At 37.2% G+C, this 24,563-nt stretch overlaps 3 protein-coding genes across 3 annotated transcripts; 1 reads left to right on the top strand and 2 right to left on the bottom strand.

Annotated features, from left to right (window-relative positions):
- The first annotated feature begins 1,454 nt into the window (after nt 1-1,454).
- On the top strand, nt 1,455-4,954 carry gpr84 (G protein-coupled receptor 84). Its single transcript, XM_056253930.1, has 2 exons — nt 1,455-1,544; nt 3,514-4,954. The coding sequence occupies exons 1-2, from the start codon at nt 1,522-1,524 to the stop codon at nt 4,742-4,744; spliced, it is 1,254 nt and encodes a 417-aa protein (XP_056109905.1). The 5' UTR covers nt 1,455-1,521; the 3' UTR covers nt 4,745-4,954.
- A 2,600-nt stretch (nt 4,955-7,554) lies between these two features.
- Nucleotides 7,555-20,366, bottom strand: stat2 (signal transducer and activator of transcription 2). The gene is made up of 24 exons (XM_056253929.1): nt 20,168-20,366; nt 19,035-19,166; nt 18,722-18,869; nt 16,687-16,782; nt 16,513-16,605; nt 16,360-16,438; nt 16,181-16,257; nt 15,704-15,855; nt 15,461-15,619; nt 15,290-15,379; nt 14,456-14,515; nt 14,272-14,292; nt 14,092-14,185; nt 13,866-13,913; nt 13,091-13,174; nt 12,890-12,988; nt 12,664-12,799; nt 12,502-12,554; nt 12,307-12,401; nt 12,067-12,206; nt 11,780-11,968; nt 10,956-11,010; nt 10,027-10,088; nt 7,555-9,099 (listed from the first exon to the last, which is right to left on the bottom strand). Exons 2-24 carry the CDS (start codon nt 19,163-19,165, stop codon nt 8,720-8,722), a joined length of 2,541 nt encoding a protein of 846 aa, XP_056109904.1. The 5' UTR covers nt 19,166; nt 20,168-20,366; the 3' UTR covers nt 7,555-8,719.
- A 1,335-nt stretch (nt 20,367-21,701) lies between these two features.
- On the bottom strand, nt 21,702-23,914 carry apof (apolipoprotein F). Its single transcript, XM_056253689.1, has 2 exons — nt 23,816-23,914; nt 21,702-23,015 (listed from the first exon to the last, which is right to left on the bottom strand). Exon 2 carries the CDS (start codon nt 22,989-22,991, stop codon nt 21,738-21,740), a length of 1,254 nt encoding a protein of 417 aa, XP_056109664.1. The 5' UTR covers nt 22,992-23,015; nt 23,816-23,914; the 3' UTR covers nt 21,702-21,737.
- Nucleotides 23,915-24,563: the final 649 nt, after the last annotated feature.

Genomic DNA, 24,563 nt, shown 5'->3' with positions numbered 1-24,563 from the left:
ATAGAAAGTAGTAACGTCAGTCAGGGGATGATTTTGGTTGCAGGGGTTGCATTTTGGTTGGAAATGAAAGTCGGGTTGACGTCACAAACCGACGTCAGATTGACGTCAGAACCCGACGGATGTTGGTTTCTGACGTCAACCCGATTTTCATTTTCAACGTTGGGTTTGGTCTTCTAAATGCAAATTTTGTCATTGTTTTGGAGCACAGCTTATAGACAGTAAGGCTAACATATTCATAATAAATGCCAAAAAACTTTAAATAGAGCACTATTTGAGGGAATAGCCATTTTGGTGTCCTAAACCATTGTGGACGCTATTGAGTGCACTTATTCAATCTCACATTCAATCCCACCTCTAGAACTTAATTTGATATTGATATGAGGGTAGGTAGGCAGGCATAGATTCAGAGGCATAAGGTACTGTATTAAATAAAACAATGCATTTACATTTTTACTTCTGATACTTAAAGGCCTACTTTTAAAAACGAGTACTTCTGTAATTTACTTAAGTAAAAATCGGTCTTTACAACTTTTACTTATAACAGAGCAATATTTGAGTATAGTTTCACTCAAGTAAGGAAGTTGTGTATTGTCCACCTCTGTTAGCTGCAAGTCACTTTGGATAATAGCATCTGCTAAATGCATTAATGTTTTTGGGTGTTTGTGTGGTTTAGTAGTAAAGCATGCTTATCTTGAGCAAATACAGCTGTGCCATCATGATTTAGAGATTTAATTTCTGCAAAGCTGAAGTTGAAATTTATTCCAAGTTCATTATATCAGTCTTTCCTACCACTGATTTGCTTCATTTATGGACATGTATAAGAAACTTTACAAGCAAATAAACTGGCAGTGTTGCCGCAATTCAGTATGCACGTTTATCAGCCAAACTGCTTGTATTTTGGTGTGTATTGTGTAAACACTTTGTTCTCTGTTATATTGTGCTGGTATCATAAACAAACCTTCATTTAAAAAGCAAACTGACAATTATGTTTCAGCGAAGATGGTGGTTGTTAGAATTGTTTGAACAGTTTCCACCTTAATGACATATTACGTAAAAGAGGAACACACAGAAGAGAAAAGTGATTTTAAGGATGACAGAAATTCAAAATTTTATTTGATTAGTCAAGCTGCTTTCTGTGAATGACAAAAAAGGATTTGAATCATCAAAGTAGAAAGTTTGCTTATTTTGCAAAGTTTTTATTTTTTACCAACTTTCCTTTTCTTTGTTGCTTCATATCTATTGGCAAAATACCATTACTGTGTAAATTTCTTCCAGGATTGTGAAACGGTTGAGTCACATCTGAGCATGAACGTCTCAAACACACGCACACACGCAGTGTTGTGTTAAAACATCGGTACAGCTATGAGGCGGTGGAGGCGTGGCTGGAGGGTCTATTAAAAAAAAACAGAGGAAAAAGACATTTGTACGCAGACACAAACAGTGCTAAATGAAAAAGGGGAACAAAGTAGGGTTAGCTATAAAATCAGGAAGGAGGTAAGAAAGAGAACCAAAGAATAGAGGATGGACACCACAGCTGTGGCAAGGTAAGCCACTGACAGCCAAAAATGACCTTTTTTATATTGATTTTTTACTAATGAATCTTTTAACTGTGTGTTGTTGTTTTTTAAATGGATGTCTGACAATCGTTCTACATTTAATTTATATATGCTTAGCTTATTTGCAAACGTTCTGACACAGAGATAGTTCACCTAAAAATGTAAAAACCTGTCACCATTTAGTTCCTCAAGTTGTTTCAATCCTGTATGACTTTCTTTCTTCTGTGGAAATGTTTAAGTGTTATGTTTGGTTCATCAAAATATCTTAATTAAAATTTTGGGTGAACCTGCCCATCCATGTAATTTCTTATGATCTAATGAGAGATAAGGATAAATAATTGTACAACATAGCCTGTTGTTCTGGATATTTCTGTGATCCGGACGTGAGTGGGTAGGCTAATCGTCAGCCTTGTGTTTAACTTGAAGCGGCGCTTTAAGTCGAACACACCTATTGACTATGGGCCTTTCCAAATACCCACTTGCAATTTTCAACAATGGGCTATATGCACGCATAACTTCCGCGTTTGACGCAAGGATGCTCGTGCGTTTCCGGTTGGGGAGATTTAAAGCGGAGGAAAACCGAGGAAAACGGTATTATGGCAGAGTCTTCAAAATTTACTGTCCTCTCGTCTTTGAAACGAAACTTTAATACGTTTAGATGTAATTTTATATATAGTTATGTTTATTTAATATAATAAACACAGAACAATAAACAAAATGAGGAGTGTCTGTTTTGTCTGTTTTTGTGACTAACGTTTCTTTAGTAGGCTATAGCAATAGAGTATAAAAACCAATATAAATTCTCGGTATAGCATGGACTCTACGATCGGCGGAAGTAATCCAGCATCCTTAGACCTTCACCGGAAATACCGCCGTGCCTAGAGCCCATTCAACAAAAATGTATTTCGGCCCTCACAGATAATGTTCCATAGTAAAGAAAAAAATATATGTAGGCTGAAGCCCATGCTTATTATGCCTACCCTTTATATAATTATTTAATAAGTATCACTTTTCTGGATTTGATTCATGCAAAATAAACAAACAGTTACATAAGACAATGTCCAAAATTTACATAAATGATTACAAAGGTGTATATCAGATTACTATGACAGACACAAATTATTCATATTGAGTTATATAATTATTTATCACCTTGTTTGTTTGTTTTTTCTCTTGAAATTACTGAGTGAAGTACACACTTTTAATTTCTTATTACAATTATTCCATAGGTTTACCCTTTTAACAGATATACATCTTTACGGAGCTTTATTTTGATTTTCAATACTTTGCATTTTAAAATAAACTTCTAAATGTCTGATCAGCATATAGTCCCATGTAACAGAAGACACAATTTAAAATTGTGGTGCTTCCAATTAAGTGATACAAAGCAGTTGAAAATGTTGTACAAAAACCATATAGCCGACTAATCTTTGCACCAATAAAATTACACTTTATCAATTTGTTTTACTTCGAGATTACATGTAATATCTAGCCTAATTAATTTAACTTACAGTGGAATGTTTTTTGTGTTTAAAATGTGATTAAATGTGAATGTAAATGTGATTTCGGGGCACTTGCGGTATGGGTATATTTTTTATAAAATATTTTTAAATGTATTTTAATGTGTGTGTCATTAAGATCAAAGGGCATTCGATTAAAATCTCCACATTTGTTGTCCATTTAGCTCAAATGTTGAATTGTGGCAGTTTTGATGTGAGCAGTAAAAGCGAGATTTCTGTTGTGTTTTAGGCAACAGGATGTAGCCTAGTATATATAGTGACCTTAAATTGTGGCTTCCAGTCACAGGTTCACGAAGAATAATGAAACCAGCAGCCCTTAAATTGAAATGTGGTCACTAAAAGACTTATGTATACAGGTTGTTTGCGCTAAGTATGCTTTGATGCCACGTGGATGTTACATTGATATTTGATGAGCTTAACGTTTCGTTTCTTTTTAGGATGTGGAACGACACAGATTATCTCCGAAATGATTCCTTTTCTTGTGCGTCGCCCTCTGTAGAGGGCTACCGTTATTTTGGCGTCCTCTTGGGATCGGCTGTGACCATTGTAGGAACCATAGGGAATATTCTGACGGTGCTCGCCTTTGCTACTGATGTCAACCTGAGGACACGTTTCAATGTTCTCATAGTGAATCTTGCCTTCGCTGACCTCCTATACTGCACCATGCTCCAACCTGTTAGTGTTGACTCATATCTGCACCTGCACTGGAGGGGCGGAGCCACGTGGTGCCAGATGTTTGGACTCCTACTGTTCCTGTCCAACAGCGTGTCCATTATAACATTATGCCTCATCGCAATGAGCCGTTACCTGGTTGTTGCGCATCGCACTTCTCGCTGTGCCCGTCTGCTCCTGTCCCACCGTGGAGTGGCGGTGCTCCTCATCTCCTCCTGGGTACTGGGTCTGGTCAGTTTCGCCCCACTTTGGCCTGTCTACGTGTTCGCCCCACAAGTGTGCACCTGCAGTTTTCACCGCACTAAGGGCCGGCCCTACACCACCGTGCTGCTTTTCATGTACTTCTTCCTGGGCCTTGGTTGCGTGGGTCTTTTCTACTTTCTGATCTACCGAAAGGTGAGCGTAGCCTCCAAGGCTTTCCTGAAGTACAGGCCCAGTCGCCACTCATCAAAACGCAAGAGGGCTGAAGCCGAAGGGACGACAGATGACAGCGGGATCAGTGCAGGAGCCTCAACAACTCAAAGCTGTGAGATCAGCAATGAAGGGACAGGAGCAGAGCAGCATAAGGACAGAGCGCAAGAAGGCCACACAACCACACAAGAGTCAAACAACACCATAAGTACCATTCAAAGTTCCTCAAATGGGGTAGAAACATCTTCTAAACCAGCTCCGGTAGCAATCCAGATCACTCCAGCTGCCAACTCAGGAGAGGACAATGAATTTAAACGCGTGACTCGGATGTGTTTCACAGTCTTTTTGTGTTTTGTCGGCTGCTTTGCACCATTTCTGCTGCTAAATGTTGCCGATAAGGCCAATCGCGCACCACAGGTCGTTCATATGTTTTGTGCAAACCTCACTTGGTTAAATAGTTGCATTAACCCGTTGTTGTATGCAGCCATGAACCGGCAGTTTAACCAGGCCTACAAAGACCTGCTTGGCAAAGCTTTACATCCACTAACCTGGATATGGAGAACCCGTTGGTATACACTCAGATAAGCGATAATGAAGAATGGTACTGCAATTAATTTCAATCTGAATATGACTGAAAGCTACTGCTATTAAGTGATCTTGCTCTATATATGTTCAGTGATTTCACGTATTATGCATAATGAAATATGGAGATGCACTCATTGGATATTTATTCTGAGGAGAACATCACAGTTCTCAGGTTTCTCTTTGTTCAGTTCCAACAGCTGTGTTTTCTCATGTATATTCCGTTTTATTTTCCAATCACTTTTTATGTTGTCAGATATCTTGCACTTTAAAATTTAGCTAGTCATGGTCCGTAAGCATTTCTTTTTTTAAGCATTGGGATTTTCCAGCTCTATCAAAGATTGGAAAGAAAACGTGTCATGTGGCTTTTCACTGCAAAAGCTCAAAATTTCTCTCATTCATTTCCTCTTTTTTTCTGATTGCACATAGGCAGAGTAACTATGTGTGCCACCACCACAGGAATGATTCATGATGACATAAAGAACATTTGTTACCTCACGCACAAATCCACATGTAAATTTAAAGCAGGGTGATGGAGAAAACAAGAACAGACATGCCTCACTGCTTCATTTATTACCTCATATATGAAACCACAAGAGTTTCTTGTCCTCTTTTGCTTCCTGTGGCGTTTCTGTTTTGATATACTGTGTAAGCTGGACCTCTAACATATGAAATAAGAGGTTGAATTTTTGAATATGTGTTGCACATCATGTCAGTGTTCTACAATTAAAACAGAAAAGATAACTCGTGTAGCCTATTTTGATTTTTTTGAATTGCTTCTTTTGAAATAAAGTAAATTAAAATGTAAAGTCAGCAAAAATGCTTTATGTGGCAGAGAACGTATACGCTCTTGCTTGTTGTGACATACAGTCAAACCAAAAATTATTCAGACACCAGATATCATTTTTGATTTTTCTTAGTGGGTGCAGGACACTATAGTTCATTTATGTAAGTGAGGATAGCAAAATAAAGTAAACTGTGACATATTATACCCCAAAATTCTTCATACAGTGGGCTACCAGTAAAATGTATAAGAATTTGGGACCAAAAATTATTCTGACACTTTGACTTGACCATGTTTTGCTTAAGTGTTTTTTCTTTAATTGCTAATGCGACCTCTTTACACAGACTGAACAAAATTAGGCATTTCTTGGTAATTGGTTGACCTAAATTGCCATTATCTAATTGTGAACTTAAATTTAACAGCTGACAGCTATTCAAATTCTTTTGTGAAACAGTCTAACAGAAGGATGACCAAAACCAGTGATTTGATAACTCCGAGTTCTTGTCATATTGTATTACCATTTTCTGAACTATAGCGAATAAACTGTGATAATGTAAGAAATGTTGAAGGTGTCTGAATAATTTTTGGTTTGACTGTATATGAGCTGCTGGCTAATCAAAGTCCCAAAGTAAACCCAGACAGCAACATACATTTGTACTAGATGTGGGCCAGATGTGGGCCGGATCTGGGCCGACACTATGTTGTTGTCTGGGAAAGTCTGTCCCGATTCCATTCCTTTTCTCCTCACTTTCCTGTGTGGTTCTGTAAATAGAGACTAAAAAGTCCAAACGTAAAACAAATAATGCTTTTTTCTCCTTTTACAGAAAGTTTTTTTTTTATTATTATCTATTTTTATTTTATTATGTGTTTTCATATTATTATCTCATGTCATCTTCCTCTTTTTTTAGTGCTGAACTTACACACATATACAAACCCATACATTTCACAAGTCCAGACAAGTGTTCCTGACTGCCTATCTGTAAAAATTCCTAACACTGCAACAAATAAAGACCCATAACACAAATGACACCAAAGCTGAGGTCAAATTGAATTTAGAAATTTGAGGTCAAAATACTGGGTATCATGCTCATGGATCATCTCAAAATGGCCCACAAGAGTTGGTTACTGTTTTATTTGTGGATTCAATGTTTAAAAACTCATAATACATCAATTCCAAATCTAGTTTGCAAGTGTATACGAAATGCGTGCGTACAGTGGAACATGTGACAGATCTAATTTTGGCCAACTTGTTAACACAATATCTCATCACTCTATTATGAGTCTATAAAACAGTTTGCCTGATCAGATAAAGTGTCATGGTTTTCAATAAAAAAAAGACATTATGACAGCCCAATGTCTCATTAGATGTTTTATTGGAGAACATTGCACCTTCTGCATCTTCTGGCACACAGATACAAAACAAACTACAGTATGGTTTATTTTGTTGGACAATGACAATGTAAAACATGGTTACATACATTTGAAACAAAGACATTCATACATTCACGACAGAAGTACTCATGGGGTAACTAAACGATTCTGCATGATAAAGCGATGTAATTACTATGACTTGGTATGTCATTTCAGTGAAAAAAAAGAAACAAAAAATTCATTTGGACCATTTTTTCTCTCTAAAAGATTTCAGACACTGTCTAATCTTCTCCGGTACCTAACAGATTCAGTTGGATGAACATACAGAACCTTTTATCTGTAAACCTTTTTACACAAAAAAATGATTTTGTTTGTTAAGAAATCAGAAGCGTTCCGTTCTTACAAATTTCCATTCAATTGCATTTTTCCGTCATCAACAACACAGTATTACTCTCAGTGTACTCGTACAATCAGTGTAATTCAGATGAAAGATATTATAAAGAAATTAAAAACAAATATAAAGTGTTTTCTCCAGCAAGATAAAGCTCAAAGAAATATGCATTCAACTGGGGTAACAGAACATTTTAACTTAATTCAACTTGCAAAAAAAAAAAAATAGAAAATGTAAGGGTCTATAATTTAATCAAAGTTTTTGAAATCTTAAATGATTAACTTTTGTCACTTGAATCAAAAGCCAAGCATTCGGGTACTTTTCTAGTCTCAATAGTGGTTATACAAAGTGGAAAAGGATCATAAAAGACAACAAAAAAGTGCCTTAAATCCTAGAGCAATATCCTGTTCATCAAAAACAGCGATTAGACATTCATCATTTACATGAAATGTTTTTACACAAAGAAATATTTTAAAGGTAGAATTTAGTGCAAAGCAAGCATTACTTTTAATGCAGCATAGAATAAACTTGTTTTACTATTAAAAGACTACAATCATAGTAGTCAACGTTGGTGCCTTTAAATGTAAATGATAACATTTAATCCAAGCACTGTATCTCTTTTAAAGTGCTCTTTTTTAAAATGCAAAGACATTTTTCATGCGTTCTACACTTTTTCAAACTTTCACTGCTTTGTCCGCACTGAGAAATCCGACCACAGATATGGCTTTACTGTTCATGAGATGCTTTTTAAAACATTAGCTCATACTGCCTGATTCACATTACTAAAGGTGTTTGACACATTAATAAAGTATATCGCTTTCACTATCAAATTATCTCTCTCCAGTAAGGCCCAGTTAATTAGAATAGAAGAATACAAACTGTCATTCCAACCTGCATAAAAGGTGATCATTTACTTGGGTCATAAAAGCATGATCAATACTTGAATCAAATATGAAATACATATATATATAAAAAAAATTTACATAAAAATTAAACTCTGTAATCTCTAAGCAAATGTACTATTCGCCAAAGACAAATATGCTCTGATATTATTTGAATTATTATCAATAAAACAATTTTCCCAGCTTATTTTTATAGGGACAAATATTTAGTAGCAGCTAATGAATGTTAGGGTCAGATCACATGACCTCATTCCAAAGTTGTTTTGGACTTGGATGGGCATCTATGCCTAGTCAAAGGCTTTACTCTGAGAATAGACACGCAAGTAACAGATAAATGGAGGAGCAGACATACAGATTTACACATTAACTGGATGACGTAATAATGAAATCAGTAAAGAAAGTGAAGTAATAAGCTTAGTATTTTGCATCTCTACTTGGTACTTATTTACAACATAAATCAGAACTACGGAAAACATTATATGGCTTGACAGACCTACGTTTTGGCTAACCTCACGGGTCATGAATCAAATTCAGGGGGTCAGTGGCATGTTAGGATAGCCAAGGTCTTGAAAACAATGGATGATGTCCTCTGGTGTAGAATGCTCCATACTATTTAGGACGTTTTGAGAGTTTAGAAACTCTTGCAATGTGTGATGAACATCAGTGTCTGGAGAGAGTGCTTCTTTAAGGATATCCATGCCACTCTCTAGAATGGTTTGTTGGAAGAATGATGAAGAAATGTGAGGAGCAGGTTGAGAAAATGAATCTTGAGAAGTACTCTCGCCATCAATGTCCAAAATGCTGTTAAGCAAAAATGGATCAATGGTAGAGCTGGAGAGCATTGGAGACTTCTCAGGCCATTGGAGCAAGATGTCGTCATCATCACCCGCCTCAGAAAAAGAAGGAGGATCTTTCAAAGATGAAGCAGATGACACAGCAAGAGAGACATGTTATAAACCCAATAATTGCATTACAATAATAACAACTTATTATGATACTATTAAACTTCACTCTTAAAATAAAGGTTTCACAGTGATGCCATAGAAGAACATTTGGGATCCCCAAAGAAGCTTTCAGTGAACAGTTATTAAAAGAATTTATTTTCTTAGTGTGAAGAACATTTTAATAATCTTATAAACCTTTCTGAGTGATGAAAAGGTTACAAGGATGTTAAAGGTTCTTCATGGAACTATACATGCCGATTATCAATCTTGGTTTAACCAATCTTGGTTCATGTAACATGCAACATGCAAAAAAAAAGTTAAATCTTTAAAAATGATAATGATTTATTAACACTGTTAAAATGTAATCTTTAGCAAATCTCAAAATTTTTCATACTAATATAAACATAGTAGTTTTTGCGTTTTATTATTAATTTATTTCTACAAAACAGTGGAGTATTTTAATATCAGCTATTTATCAGTTATTGGCAATAGCGTGAAAAAAAAAAAGCGTATGGATTTCAGTGCATCCCTCCCTACACAAGAAACCTCAAGCGTCCATCCACATTTTTAAATCAGTGTTACTGTAATGGTTAGATTTGTGTTATAGAAACAGAAAAACCAGTCCCAGCCCACCACACACACACACAGAAGGTCCCTTTGTGCATTGTCAATCAAATGCACTTGGGTAGGGAAGAGTAGGAAAGAGAAAATCTTAACAGTGTTTGGACTTGATTGAGCCTCTGAATGAAAGAGAAGCATCTATAAAGGCTTTTCATTACACATTCTATTTATCAGAAAGCCTTTTGCCATCAAGACACATCTGGTCATAATCCAGTGAGTGAGAGGCAGGTTGAGCTGATTAGATTCGGAGGGGCAGTGGAGGCAGGACTCACCTCTGTCCTGTGGGGACAGGTCAGACACTGGCCCCTCTCCGACGCTTGTACATCCGTTCCTACTGCAACCAAGCACAGATCACTCCAGTAAACCAGCAGCACAGCCATCTCAGTGTCAACTCATACCATAATCTTACAGCATAACTGTTCGCTTATAGACTTCATAACATCACATGTATGGTAGACTTTTCCCCAAATAATACGGTATTGTTGTAACTTTATGAATTCTGTTAGGCCACAATGCGCCCCTCACGTCATCATGACATCGAATGGTAACCTGCATTCTAACCTCTACCCAGGCAGTGATAGATAGTATGGCAAGGTAAATCTTGTTCTTAAGGCCCAGATATACTTTATTTTCCACGTTCTGCTCCCTCTCGCGGACATCAGTGGACGGTACTGATGACAAAAATTACGGCACAGACACACTGTCTGCGAGCCGGAGCGGAATGCGGACAAGGGAAATATTTTCACCTTTACTAATCTAGTACCACCTCAAGACTCTGAATGTTAAAATCATGTGCCTGCATGTGTGCGAGACCAATTGGTTCTTTTTTTTTTTTACTGTATTTTACTTGTATTAAGTCTTAGCTTACAGTGGCTGTTTGGTTGATATGATGAGAAAATATTTTTTGTAGAAATCCTTTCAGTTGAAATGAGAAAAAAATCTTATCAGTAAAGATTACTGAAAGTCTAAAAAACTGATTTTATCCCCCACTACATCACCCAGCCCACAATATGAACTTAAACCTCATCATAACACCATACAATATGACTAATGTATTAAACACCAGCACTATAGTATACACAGCACATGTGCACTGTCACAAATATTACCTATATAGCACACAACCTCACATGCTTTTGAAATAATTTGCATGCACACAACACACAAATATAAACCAATAAACAATCAAAACAGGACTTACTCTTTAGAGACAAAAACCAGTTTGGTTTTCAGGTACTTCAGGTAAGGATTCTCCTCTGAAACAAAACGATCACAAGTAACACAAATGAGCAAAAGCCTTTCCCAGTTCAAATCTAAGTTGACATACATTGCATTTTTTTTGTGACCCTAATAGTGAAAGTTGTAAATAGACAACTGAAGCATTTGTTGCCATTAGGTAAACACCAAACTAAATGCCCATAAAAATACAATGTATGCCTCCCTTAATTGACCCTTCGCAGGGAGCTTGATTGACAGGTGATCTGACCAATCATACTTCGCCATCCGCCATTTTGTCCGACAAAGCAGTCAGGAGAGTTAGTAGATTAACATGGGAGGATTTGAACTTGAAAAACAGAATGTACTGATGCCTTTCTGCGGTTAAAACAACATTCCTTCTTATGTTCATTCATGTTTATTTGAACTAAAAGGAAGAGATGATCGGATCACGAGCAGCTTTAACTGATGCTCTACAGCGATCTGTCACGACACGTTAAAGAGCCACAAAACAGTATTTATGGTTTAATTTTTTTTTTTTTTTTTTAAATGACCAAATTTGAAAGGTGAGACTTTGTTTAATATGTTTAATATCAAAAGTAACCGAAAAGTAACCTGGTCTGTCCTGTCTGTCAGCGTGTTGTCAGTCCGCGATGTATTTTTCACTGCGTGAGAACATGGTGTGTGTGCGAGAGCAGCGTAGCTTGTCAGACATAGCGACAGTAACTAAGGGGGGCGGGTCTTTGCGAACGGTCAATTAGACTTGGGGAATTGCAAAAAAATGCACCACATTCTGAATAAACAATTCACCTCCAGTCTTTTCACTGTAGTATTTGCCAAAGGCCTGGTCTTTAGGGGTGTTTGGGTAAAGGTAACACAGTGGGTTAACTGGAACGTTTTCTGCTACCATGATCCGAAAGTTGCAGATGATCTCAGGTAAAGCAATCTGCTTCAGGTCAGTACTGATAAATGGCTTCACTGTTTGCACACTCGGATTGCCTAACAAAAAAAGAAGTAGTGTATTCAGTCAGACATTCACTGGACTTTGTGATTTCAGAGATGTCTTAGAGAAGTATATCTTTTTATGACATATTTACCATCGTTAGAGTACTGCACCCAGCTGAACGTGATTCCACCATCTTTGATACTTTCGCTAAAACGCAACAGGAAAGTGCCGTTCTGCTTCTTCTTCAGTAAAACTCTCTCCTTCCCCTTGCTGACAAAGCCCATTATAGAGCTACAGAAACAAACATACTTGTGTTGAAAAAAACACACACAAAAAACACACACTTTCTGTTGAAAACTTGATTTTCACAATCTATCTATAGGATTCATACCCATCACTCCACAGGTCTGACAAGTAGCCTTTAACCAGGTTTAGAATTCCATCCAGCCACACCCACAGGGTGAAGTTTGTATCAGGGAGGTTCTCCTAAAACACACACACAGACAACAATGAGTAAACAAAACACTCATGCGTCAATATCAGGCATTTCACAAAGAGCTACATAACTGTGTTTATCTGTTCTTACCTTACTGAACTTGGCCCAGGGTATCGTACAGTTGTCATAGCTCTGTTGTTTACCTGATAAGAAATATTACATCATTAACAAACACCAGATTACTTTATGGCCTTAATATTACTTTATATAACAGTATCTATTAATGCATGAAAGGGGTTGATGTGTGCATACCAAAGAGCTTGATGGCGAGAGTTTCCAACTGGTCATTGTCTAGACCACGCTTCCCAGAGGAGAGAAACTGCCAACTCAGCATTTCTCCAAACTGTGCCCAGGAGGCCGGAGGAGAGCCTTCAAAAAACTTGATGTTCTAGTGATGCAAATAATAATAATTAAAAAAACTGATTATTTTATGATGATTAAGGCTAATTATTATCCAAGAGTAACTCCTGCTCCTGACCTTGGGATCTGAACAGAGCATGTTGAACCATAGAACAGACGCCCAGGCGCTCTGCTGCTGACTGGAGTTTGAAATCACCACAACAGGAAGAGAAGAGGTCTGAAAGAAAGAAGGAAGTATGGTTATAGAAATTGTAGAGCCAAATCTCTGGAATGTTCAAACTTCACTGAGAATGCGTTGAATGAGGAAAAGACATCTCACCTCCAAAGAGACAGACAGGCCTTGATAGTCAAACTGCGTCTGAAAGTTTATATTGTGTAGTTCTTCAGTCACACTCAGAGATAGCTGCAGGAAACACACAACAAGATTTATACACATACATACAAACAGAACTCTACTTATTAGTTGGTCACTCAATTCTACTTGTTTTAATTAACTACCGGTACTAGTAAATAATAATAATAATAATAATAAGGAAATAAACTATTTTGTGGAATTATTATCTTCAGCACTGTAATCAAATTTGTTTTATTAGGAGTAACTCTTAGGATGTGTTCACACCTGGCTCATTTTGACTCAATTTCTCCCGTAGTTCAGTTCATTAACATATATGAAAATAGTTTTCTCAGTGAGAGTGGGAATCAAGCCTTATATACATTGGTTTATGTGTGTTTAACGACAGTCTTGTCAATCCATATTGATGGCTTTGAGCGGAATCCCAGATAATAAACAGGTGCACTCTGACCAATGAGAGAACAGTTTTATGCACATGTGACTTGCATAAACACATTTTTGGTAAGCTTTGAAATGCACCATGTGAAAGCAAATTAAATCTAAACCTAGGAGAAATGCAACATTGTAACAATTAAGGGTCCGTGTTTTGGAACAAAGCAAAAGGTCTACAGATGTGGAAACACCCTTAATCTGTATTGACTCTAGAAACCAGTCTTGTTTCCGTTACTAGCAGCTGGATTTGTTTGCTATGTGCAGCAATGTAGTTTCTAGAAAATATTTTTAACAAGCTCCTTAAACTCACATCATTGATTCCTTTTCCTCCACCACCAACTTTCTGATCTTTCAAAGTCTGTAAAAAAAAAATAAAAAAAAAAATCACATAACACAATTCTTCAACTTTTTATTAACGGTACCTCTTTATATTTAAAATCTGGTTTAAAAAAACGGAACACCGCAACCAAATTGTCTACCCAGGTATAAATATATCAGATGATATCACTTAAATATATCACTTAATATCAACTCACCAAATGTCTGAAATCAGCAACCATGCCCCCGTTCGTACTCTCAGCCATGTTAAGGGCTTTACTCGAAGTGCCCAGCACATTAAACCTCCGAAACCTACGATAAACACATAATCATGAATTTCTGGTGGGAGGCGTAATGAGGGAAGTGTGTGTTCAGAATGCGTGTATTGAAACACTCACCCTTTCATTTGTGAGATAGTGCTGAAACAAAAGATGGAGAGAGGGATGAGTGTAAGAATTCAGAGTCCTAATCACCAACAGACTTAAAACTATATCAAACCACACAAACCTTACAAGCAAACTCATTCTCACATATGACTCAGATTGTACCTAATGAAGAAAGTAAGAGAGACAGGGATCTTACTTGTCAATAGAAACAGACACCTTCATAACATGGTTGAGTTCAGGAACTTTATACAGGAACCTGTAGAGAGGAGAATGACATGCATTTCTATCTCAACAACCCAAACTAAACATTTCAAATAGAATATATGATACAAATATATTTTCTAAGGATAAATAAAGTAGTCAACATTTGAAGTGGATCAAAACCTTTTTATCAAAGTTATACATGAATTTTGAACAATACCCATTCTTGTCTTGGGAAAACTTTGATTAACTGTTTTGATCCACTTCAAATGTTGACTACTGTATATTAATAACCTATTTAAAAAAGAGAATCTGTACAACATTTTTTCGTTTATCGCAAATTTACAATGCATTCAGGGCACAAATTTCTGCTTGGGGTTGTGTGTCATAATTTGAAAAATAAAATTCTTAAATGAAATATTTCCTTTGTATTTGAGTCATTCACCCCAGGCACATGTATGCAAATGGAACAAAGGTTTGGTTACATAAACAGGTCTGTGCATGCATAATAAAGATACAATTATGCAAAAGCAGTACTGACATTTGCAGGAGAGAAGGTCACTTTCACAAATATTTAAAAGTACTTGGTTCCTCGCAAAGTACTTAGTTCCTAAGTACAAGACTATGTCCTATGTACAATACAATACACTAAAATGAATGTACATATTCTCAATTTCATAATGTTTAAAAGGATATACCCCCGCCCTGTCACAAGCAATGTAAGACAAAAAAGCATCTATATCAATCATTATTGTTTTAAATAGAAGCAATTCTGGTATACACTGTTTTACAGGTGGTGTGTAATGTTGCAGAAATGTCAGAACCTGACCTGACTTTGACTGAGAACTGGACACTTGTGCGCAGCACCAGGGGGCCTCGTCCTTGCGGCATGGATGGCTGAGTCTCTACAACAAATGAGCTAACAACACACCAACAAATAATGAAGCGTACATGCATGAAGAGAGAGTAATGGATATGATGTGTATGTGTTTGAGTATACCTCTTAATCAGGTTAGTCAGCAGAGTGTCAACTCTAATCTTTAAAGGGGGTTTAAGGACTGGGATGGGGTCATTTGCGTAGCTCATCTTCCCAAGCAGCTCATCAAGCTTCTGTAAGAACTTCTGCAGCTGGAACATGCACTCTACAATCTGAGTGAACCTGTCAAAGGCCAATAACGGCTTAAAAACGGATCCAAATGGTGTTCGTACAGACAATCAATCAGAGAAATTCTTGTGCTGTTACCATTTCTCTAATTGTTCCAGACTTGTATCATCAGGAGCCCCAATGCAGGACTTCTGTTGTCTCCGCTTCCAGTCCACCAGTTCCTCATCTATGAGCACTGAGCTTAGACAATCAGCAGCATCCAACATAGCCGTGATATCAGACAGGAAGTTCTGAGACAATGATACAAGAGAAGTCGGGTCAAGAAACATAATTTTGTAATATGCTTTTTTACAGATTACTATTTAGGTTTCATTTATTTTTATTTCAGTTTTAGTTATTTAATTCCAGTTACGAATTTTAGTGCTTCAACTTAACCTTGTTTCAGTTGGTTTCCATTAATTTCCATTTGGTTCATGTAATATTTATATTTTAGATGTAATTCAATTAACAAAACTGTTTTTTTTAGTTTTAGGTTTAATTAACAATAATAACCCTAAATAGTATAGACTAGAACAGACGTGCACTTAACAATTTGCCTCTTATCGAGTCACATACCTTTCTGCACTTATCGAGTGTATTGAGCATCTTCTGAAGCCCTTCTATTTGCTTGTTCTTCTCTTCCTTTGTGCAAGCTAAACACACATATACATTTACATACACACACACACACATATATTAATACCACCACTGATAATGAAATCAAGGAGAGTGTGTTTAAAAGTGTGGAGCCTCACAGTCCATTTTGTGTGTTTGGAATTTAAAATCAAACTCATCCTGCTGCTCCTCCAAAGACCTTATGCTGTGCTCCATCACCTGCCAAAAGAAAAAAAATGAATCATGTTCTTGAACAAATACACACATACAAGCAGATACACACAAACACACACCTCTACTTTGATCTTGAGTTCTTTTATTTTTTTTTCCATTTGTCTCTGGCTCTCCAACTCCATTGTAGGCGGCTGAACCTGCAACATCTGCACCTGAAACATTAAGAGAGAGAGAATCAGAATAAGCTGATGTTGATAATAAGAGTGATGATGATAACACTTTAAGGTACTGACTTGCTGTGCAAGCTCTGCATCATTCAAGATCTCTTTCTCCTTCACCAGGAACCAGTTGATAATAGCAGCAAGAGTATAAGGCTCCTCTTGGTACTTCTGCAAACAAGATAATGTGACCAATGATCCCCCAGCTGTCACTGATTAACCCAGCTGTGTTCTAAACAGCTCATAATTACAACAATAAAGTTATATAACTGAAAGAGCCATTTTTTCCAGTTGATGAACAATAAAAACATTGAGGAGTAGCTTGATGACGCCATAAATGAGCGGAATCATGGGAGCTGCTGTCTTCACCTCCACAGCCAATGGAAAGCAATCCGACGGGACTAAGGCAGAAATCAGGCTCATGGGTGAGCTAATGTATTAAAATGTTATTAACGCTACTGTGGTATGAAGCAGGGCGGGGCCCAGAGCCGGGGGCATTTTACGTTGCTGTTTTTATTATGTTTATATGACGTAGTCAGCCGCTGCTGCAACTTTCATTTTGTTGTTTATGTTTATTTACGTTTAAAGTTACGTTTAACATCCGCCTCCTTCTTGCCTAAACTTGAACTTTGTTACAGTTATGTTTGATCACTTAAATTCACATTATTTTATTTCATTCTAATGAAACAGCTGCAAGTTACTACTCATACAGGTCACTTTATTTGACGTATTAAAATTGTGGGGTAACAGTACTGTTTTACTAGGTCAAAACAATCATACTAAAAATTCATTTGAGTGTGTTGAAACTTGAAAGTCATGATATAATAATGTTACTCTGTGCGTTAGCTCAGTATGGTATGTGTCACGGTCGGCTGTAATAAATAGCACGAAAAAAGATCGAAAACGAAAACAGTCTCAGGAGATTGTAGGAGCAAACGTAAAGACAACCACTTTTAACATAGACAATACCATACAAAGGAACAGAATGAAACCCAGGCCTTAAATACATGAGGAATGTAATCAAGGTGAACAGAAACAGGTGTGTGGAAACTAATTAACAGCCAGGGAAACTTATGGGTGGTACACATTTTACGATTTTGGGCTGTCCGAGACGAAAGATGACCAATCGTGGTGATATCTGTGGTCGTGGCTCCTAAACCGTGGTCCTACATTGTACAGTGAGAGAGGTTCAAAGACGGCCTTTTTCACAGGTTTAGCGACCAAAGATAACCTGCGACTGTTTCTGACAGTGTCAGAAATTTAGTGGTGACATGGCGCTAAAACTTAAAACTACTTCCCTCAAGCGTCACTTGCAAAACTGGCATGCCAAGTTGGCCTCTTTTCCTAACCGCATCCATATTCTCCTCTTTCGCTTCATCCTCTTTTTTCAGCGCACATAAAAACCACAATTGCCAAAGTGTGATTCATCTTGCACTTTTTGCTTACCACTAGCGCATGCTGATGACGTTTTATTCTTCTATACCAACTTGTGTCGTAGCCTACGATTCAATAGGTTTTAGCATCTTCCATCTTACAGTCTACATACATGTCGTACCCAAGTTTATAAGATCTATGTCGTGTAGTGCGATTTGTAATGACCTTATAGGATTGTCAAAATCGCACAGTCTGTAGCAGGCATTACTAGGAACTGAAGACCAAAACAAACCGTAAATCAAGGATAATGTGGATACAACGTCATTGACAGGCGACGCAATGACATCACGGGACGTTACACTGGTTAAAAATAAATGGCTGATTTCTCCGGATTTAGACATTATTGGAAATATCTGGGATAATGGAAGTACACCAGTCAACAATATAACATTGTTCTAGTGGTTTTTGGATATTTTAAATCCAAAAATCGTACATATTGTGCCTTTAAAGCGTGTGCTGCAATTATGCTCACAGCGCACTTACTTGCGTCACATTATCGTCAATTGGGGTGGATGATAACATATAGTAGTTGAGGTTATAGTTATTTTTCTTGGTGTGAACAGGACTTTAGTCTATCAGTATAGTTTTTGTTTAGCATGTTTAGTATTTTTTGGAGACTTCAGAAATTCAAGGAGGGCAACAGGAATGATGCTTTTGACAGCAGAAGTACACTTACCTGAAAGTTTTGTTTGTAGCGTCTGAAATTACGCTGCAGTAGGAAACTATCTTTCTCTTGCGCAAAACGACTGAACTGGTTGTCCAGATTCTCCAAAAGCACCTGAAACAGGAACGCAGCTTGGGAAGAGTCCCGAGAAGCACGCTCCCTGCAAGACACACAGACACACACATTACTTGTAATGCCAGGTTGACGCTCCTTGATGCAGTTTATTTGCATCTCTTTATCCATTGTTATTAATACATTCTAAACATATATATATATATATATAAAAAAAACAATCTGCACTGCAGATTTTACTTCTTGCACTCACCAGTCTTGGGTCTCGATCCAGGATGCCAAGAAATGTCTCACTTCCATTGGGAATTCATCTCCATTGTACAGATCAAAAGCCCTCTGCGAATACACTGTATCCAGCTGCTGCAATCGCTCCCACTGTGTCATCCTACAAAATAAAACAGATTTCATGTCTGCTGATAGGTTAAATGATGCCTTGTTACAGAACTGGGACTGACCTGCTCTCTCTAATCTTTAGAAGTCAGATGCTTGAGCTTAAGCACCATTAACAGTGGTTATTTTCAAATACAAGTCAAGGTGAGAAAATTCCAAATTCTGAGTTTGGAAGTTAGAACACAAAATAATAGTGTATGGCATTAATGTAAAATATGGTGAGACTTATCAATGTGCAATTTTTTTTATCTGAAGTCAAATGAGTTTTCTGATTTGCTGTGAATCTGATTTTTTTTTTTGTGAATTTCATTTGCACTTCAGGTCCACAGTAAAAGCATTTTAATGGTGCTTTTTTTGGCAAATAAGAATTGTTCTTGTATGAAAAACACTGTAGAGATTCTTAGAAAAGTCTTTTGTTTTGATGGAAATATAACATAAGTTTGATTAAACAATTAATTACAGAACTTTAAAAAGAAATCAACATTGATAATAATAATAATAAATGTTTCTTGAGTACAGAATCAGCATACTAGAAGAATGATTTCTGAAGGATCATGTGACACTGAAGACTTGAATTAATGGCTGCTGAAAATTCAGCTTTGCCATCACAGGAATAGATTTGGACTATTTCACGTATTAAATTAGTAGACAAATTGAACTAACTAGCGAGAGTGTAAACGTGTTTATAAGGACAAAAGTGAAAACCATTAACGTTACGTGCACTTTGCACAAGCAGTAACTTAAAGTGCTCAACACCTGCACACCCCTCATCAAACAACAGCGGAAAAACTGAGTCAAGAACTGCGTTTCTAATCATGTGAGGACAAAACGTGATACCTCGTCATAATAATGATAAAGGCTATACACATACAGTAATAGCAGCCTACGCCTAGACATTTGAAAGCATAGTGATGTTTATGTTGCAAAGTAATGAGCAGCTCATTGTAAATAAGTTACATTAGCATGTAGCAGCTAAGTTAATTATCAATAACTTACCTGAAACAACAGTCTACACTTTTGAAGAAATTATCCTCAAATATTAGTTTTACAAAGCGCCTTTTGCAGGCATACAGGAAAGACAAGAACACAGCACAGACCTGAACATCAGCTGGCGAGTAAATAAACACACTTCCAGCGCTTCTCAGGAAACGGACGGCTTTTCTATAAACCTCCCTCTGCTGTCCATTTCTGCTTCCAACGCGATGAACTTTTGCCCACTCACTGAATCATGAGGTCCCACCCATTTAGTTGCGTAGTGAAACCCTCGCGTTCGTTCATTGGCGCGGTTAGGCACACTGGCCGCCACCATTGGTTGAAGCACCCGGCAATGAAATTCATCACAACGGAGGGTGTTGATAGAACAGCACCAGAAACGAAACTCACGATCTCTCTTCTGGCATTCCGAGAAATGACGAAATGAAAGTTATTTTATGGAAGATCATGTACCGCGGAAATTTAAAAAGCCATACACTCTCTTTTACGAAAGCATTTTGTGATCAACAAGGGATAGATGTAATACGTGTATTCTACATTTATTCATTTTACACCAATTCTAACTGATTTTACGTGTAACTGTTACATATTCATATTTGTAATGTATATTGATGACAGAAGACTGCATGTGGTTCAACTCAACTGGCTTTTACTCGCGTCTGCTTATAATAAAGATGACGCGCCTCACAGCATTCTCTCCATTATTACAATACAACATGTACACGTCATGAGTCATGACAATATTCAAAATGACAGTAACAAATTAAAACCTTGACTTTAAGCTATGTCTGAGTATCTTATATTCTACTTGTCTTGTGTTCTGCTCTTCCCACTGATGTTATTGATTTAAATAACTGCCCTATAATAGTTAAATATGACCCATGTTGACGAAGAAATGATATGTTAGGTTGTAAATGGAGTACTGGCCATTCCTGTTATGTAGAACCTTTTGAGGTCGATCTAAATTTAAAAACTATTTCTATGAATAGGCATACCAGACTTTAAGAAATATGCTCTGGACAAGCTCAGAAATTTAACATGATGCATCAAAGGGATGTCTTTTAAAATATTGATAATATTCCTTACAGAAAAAAAAAAAAAACATGTGCAAAAAAAACATTTGGTAAACATCATTAAAATATCATTCAGATTTCTGTAACTTTATCTAACAGAATGGAATGTTTTCAATTGAGAAAAATCCATTGCTATGAGGAGCTTAAGTGCTAGTGTTATTTTTTTCCCCACCAAAAAATTGTTACTTACTGCTAATGTCATACCTTTTGGATATTAATAATATTACAATCAAAATGGAAAGTGACATTTAGGACATATGAAAACCCAATTAAAACGAGCAAAACAGCATTTGAATATAAATTACATTTTAGTTAATTAGTTTCAGTAGAAATTAAGAGATTTAACTCTCATTATTATGTTTATGTTACTGATATTGTGAACTGTAAAGTAGCGACTGAACACATACAAAATAGAGCTTCTTAAACATCATTTACTGCTGGTGGAAAAATCATTGAGTCCCAGAGCAATGTTTTCCATTCTTGAATTTCCTCATTGGTTTTTATTGGACAGTGATACTTCCATCCTCCAAGCTGTTCTGGTTCATTAGCAGGTCGCCATCCTCTTTCATGTTGTTCAGCAGATATTTGATCCCTGCCTTTACACCCGTTTTTAAACCAGCCCCCAACGCATAACCAGCAACCCCTGCAGTTCCCCCGGTTACAGCCATGAGGGCATCTGTGCCCAGATCCACAGTGCTGAAGATGGCTCTCTCTTTTGCAGTATCATAGCAGTTAACCGAAGCATAGTAAACGGCTGTTCCCAGATTATACAGTGTGGAAACTGCAGGAATCCACTCCACAACCATGTACACTCGCTCCTCTTTTTCATTGACACAGTGATGCTGAGGGACCCCATTTCTGCGCCAACGTACAGACCCCACCTTGCAATTCTGAATCCAGCTCTCCGAGTTAGATGAAGGCACTATGCTGCTTCCAGGCCTCAAGATAACTTGATAATATTCAGAATCTCCATCTTGGGTCACACCTGCACATTGAATTCCCAAGCTTCGACAAGCCTGCTGTGCTTCCTCAATACTCAATGGCCTGCTCTGTTCTGCAGCCTGTCCCAGTAACTGAGTGCCTTTCACCCTCACCCATCCCTTGCATTTCCCCATAGGCCTAACTTTACCCTTATAACCATTAACTCTCTCACCTACCTCAGCTAGCTGATGTATGTTAAATATAACAGCCTGCAAGTGGCACTGTGACTCAGAGTTGAGCATAAGAGGAGATGGCGGGGTTTGGAATCCATTGGTAAAGGTTTGATGGCCAATGTGTGCTAATTCCCTCTCTTTGCCTCTCTTGATCAGCACCAGCACGTCCTGCAAAAATTCACATGTATCATTTTGGCCCAACACTGCATAGAGTTGCATTACCAAAGCCTGGGCTTCAGTCAAACATCCTGCTGACACCAACACAGGCACCATTGCCAACCCCAATAACTCCTGAGAGAAACCCTTCCCTCTCCAGCCTCTATTGGCGAGCTCTGCACAGCTTGCATTGCTTTGGAGATCCAGCTGACCTTGTAGAGAGGCTGAGAGGTTTAAGACCAACTGATGGGCGGCGCGAAGACCACCTTTAACCACTTGTGTTTCTACTTGCTCTGTTTGAGACATTTTTGAAGTCACTGAGGGCCTCAGGCTGCTTTTCGGGAGTGGAGCTCTGCCAAATACTACTTCAGACAGTAAGAGGTGGATGAGAAGTAACAATTTGAGTTTTGAGCCCCATTTAGCCATGTTGAACTGTGGAGTCATGCAGCACCAAGCAAATCGCCGGTTCTGGATTTAAAAAAAAGGAAGAAGAAAAAAAGAGAAGTTTAACATATGTGCAGTGTACATGAAGCACTTTAAAGGTATGGAACAATTGCGATTATTTTAATATTTTTTAAAGAAGTGTCTTATGAGCACCAAGTCTACATTTATTTGATGTTACTTGAATACAGTAAAAACAGTAATATTGTAAAATATTATAACAATTTAAAATATCTGTTTTCTATTGTAATATGTTTAGAAATGTAATTTATTCTTGTGATGGCAAAGCTGAATTTGCAGCAACCATTTTTAAGATTTCAAAATCTTAATTATTCCAAATTATTCTTTTGACCTGTGTATCTATACAAATATCTGGAGCTGTAGCTACATCATGAGACCATGAGATATGTGGGTATTTGTGTGCTTGTCTTTGTCATAGTGCAGCTGGGAGAAAAGAAAGGAAGGAACGGGATGAGCACTTTTTTTTTTTGGTAAGACTCCTCCCTTCCTGATGTTTTTACACATCTTCTATATACATCTTATATATTTAAAATACGTTAAAATTATTGAAATAAAATAAGTAAAATGTTATTATAAAACAGTTTAAAATTGAATATTAATTAAATAAAAATTGTTCATAAATTTCATCATATCATTTTAAGTACATTTCTCAAACATGCAGTCTGTCAGATTTAGTTGAAAAAGATTATAATTTTTTATTACATTTTATCTAAATTACAGAGGAAATTATATTTCAAGTCATTTGAATGTTATATACTTTTGAATTATTGATCTTTATATAAATATGAGATTAATAAGACTCTTACCTTCTAACAATCCCGATAGTACCTCTGTGATAGAATCCAGCCTTCACAAAAAACATGTACATCTCCCTATCTCTCGTTATACCCCCCCTCTCTCTCTCTCTCTCTCTCTCTCTCTCTCTCTCTCTCTCGCTGGCCCAATTGCCCTGAATGTGACATCACGTGGAGAGGATCAATGTGTTCAGTGGACGTTTTGTTTATTTACCCTCATGTCCCCTCTCTTCCTCTCATTCTCGCTCTGCTTTTTCTCTGAAGACCATGTGGGGGTGTGGGGGCTTTGTGTTTGACCCAGATAAATTGCTGAACACTCGTTTCATGCATGGGAAGATTGTGTGAGTGTGTGTGTGACAGTGAGAGAGAACAGGATTGTGCACCCGTTTACAAAATTCCACTTGGTTCAGTCATTTTAAACATGCTGCTCAGACCATAGGCCATATTTGAATCAACATTCAATACAACATCCAATATCTGTTTACAGCTAACTTAATGTTGCTAAAAAGAAAAATACACAAAAAAACACGCTTTTACCTCTCTCCCATGTAGATTGTAGTTATTTCTAAATACATTTTTTGTTGGATGATTATTACATGTATTAAGTGGGGCCCAGAAGTGTGAGATTTATTTATTTACTTATTGCATGCATAATTTGGTTTATTTCCGGATTTAAATGAAAAATAAAAAATAAAACAATATATGCAGTTGGACATTTGGACCCTGCTATGTTGTGTTCCCCATCTGTCAGTCACTACAA

This window comes from Rhinichthys klamathensis, unplaced genomic scaffold, assembly GCF_029890125.1.
Source record: "Rhinichthys klamathensis goyatoka isolate OS25496 unplaced genomic scaffold, OSU_Roscu_1.1 h1tg000109l_1, whole genome shotgun sequence".
In the NCBI taxonomy this organism is placed as follows: domain Eukaryota; kingdom Metazoa; phylum Chordata; class Actinopteri; order Cypriniformes; family Leuciscidae; genus Rhinichthys; species Rhinichthys klamathensis.
This window is presented reverse-complemented; position numbering and strand designations above follow the sequence as displayed.

Coding starts and splice junctions, on each gene's coding strand:
- apof (XM_056253689.1), bottom strand. CDS start 22,991: ATGACTCCACAGTTCAACATGGCTAAATGGGGCTCAAAACTCAAATTG.
- gpr84 (XM_056253930.1), top strand. CDS start 1,522: ATGGACACCACAGCTGTGGCAAG. Junction 1,545..3,513: donor GACACCACAGCTGTGGCAAG/GTAAGCCACTGA, acceptor GTTTCTTTTTAG/GATGTGGAACGACACAGATT.
- stat2 (XM_056253929.1), bottom strand. CDS start 19,165: ATGACACAGTGGGAGCGATTGCAGCAGCTGGATACAGTGTATTCGCAG. Junction 14,293..14,455: donor GTGTCTGTTTCTATTGACAA/GTAAGATCCCTG, acceptor CTTTTGTTTCAG/CACTATCTCACAAATGAAAG. Junction 12,555..12,663: donor TCTCGCCATCAAGCTCTTTG/GTATGCACACAT, acceptor ATTTCTTATCAG/GTAAACAACAGAGCTATGAC.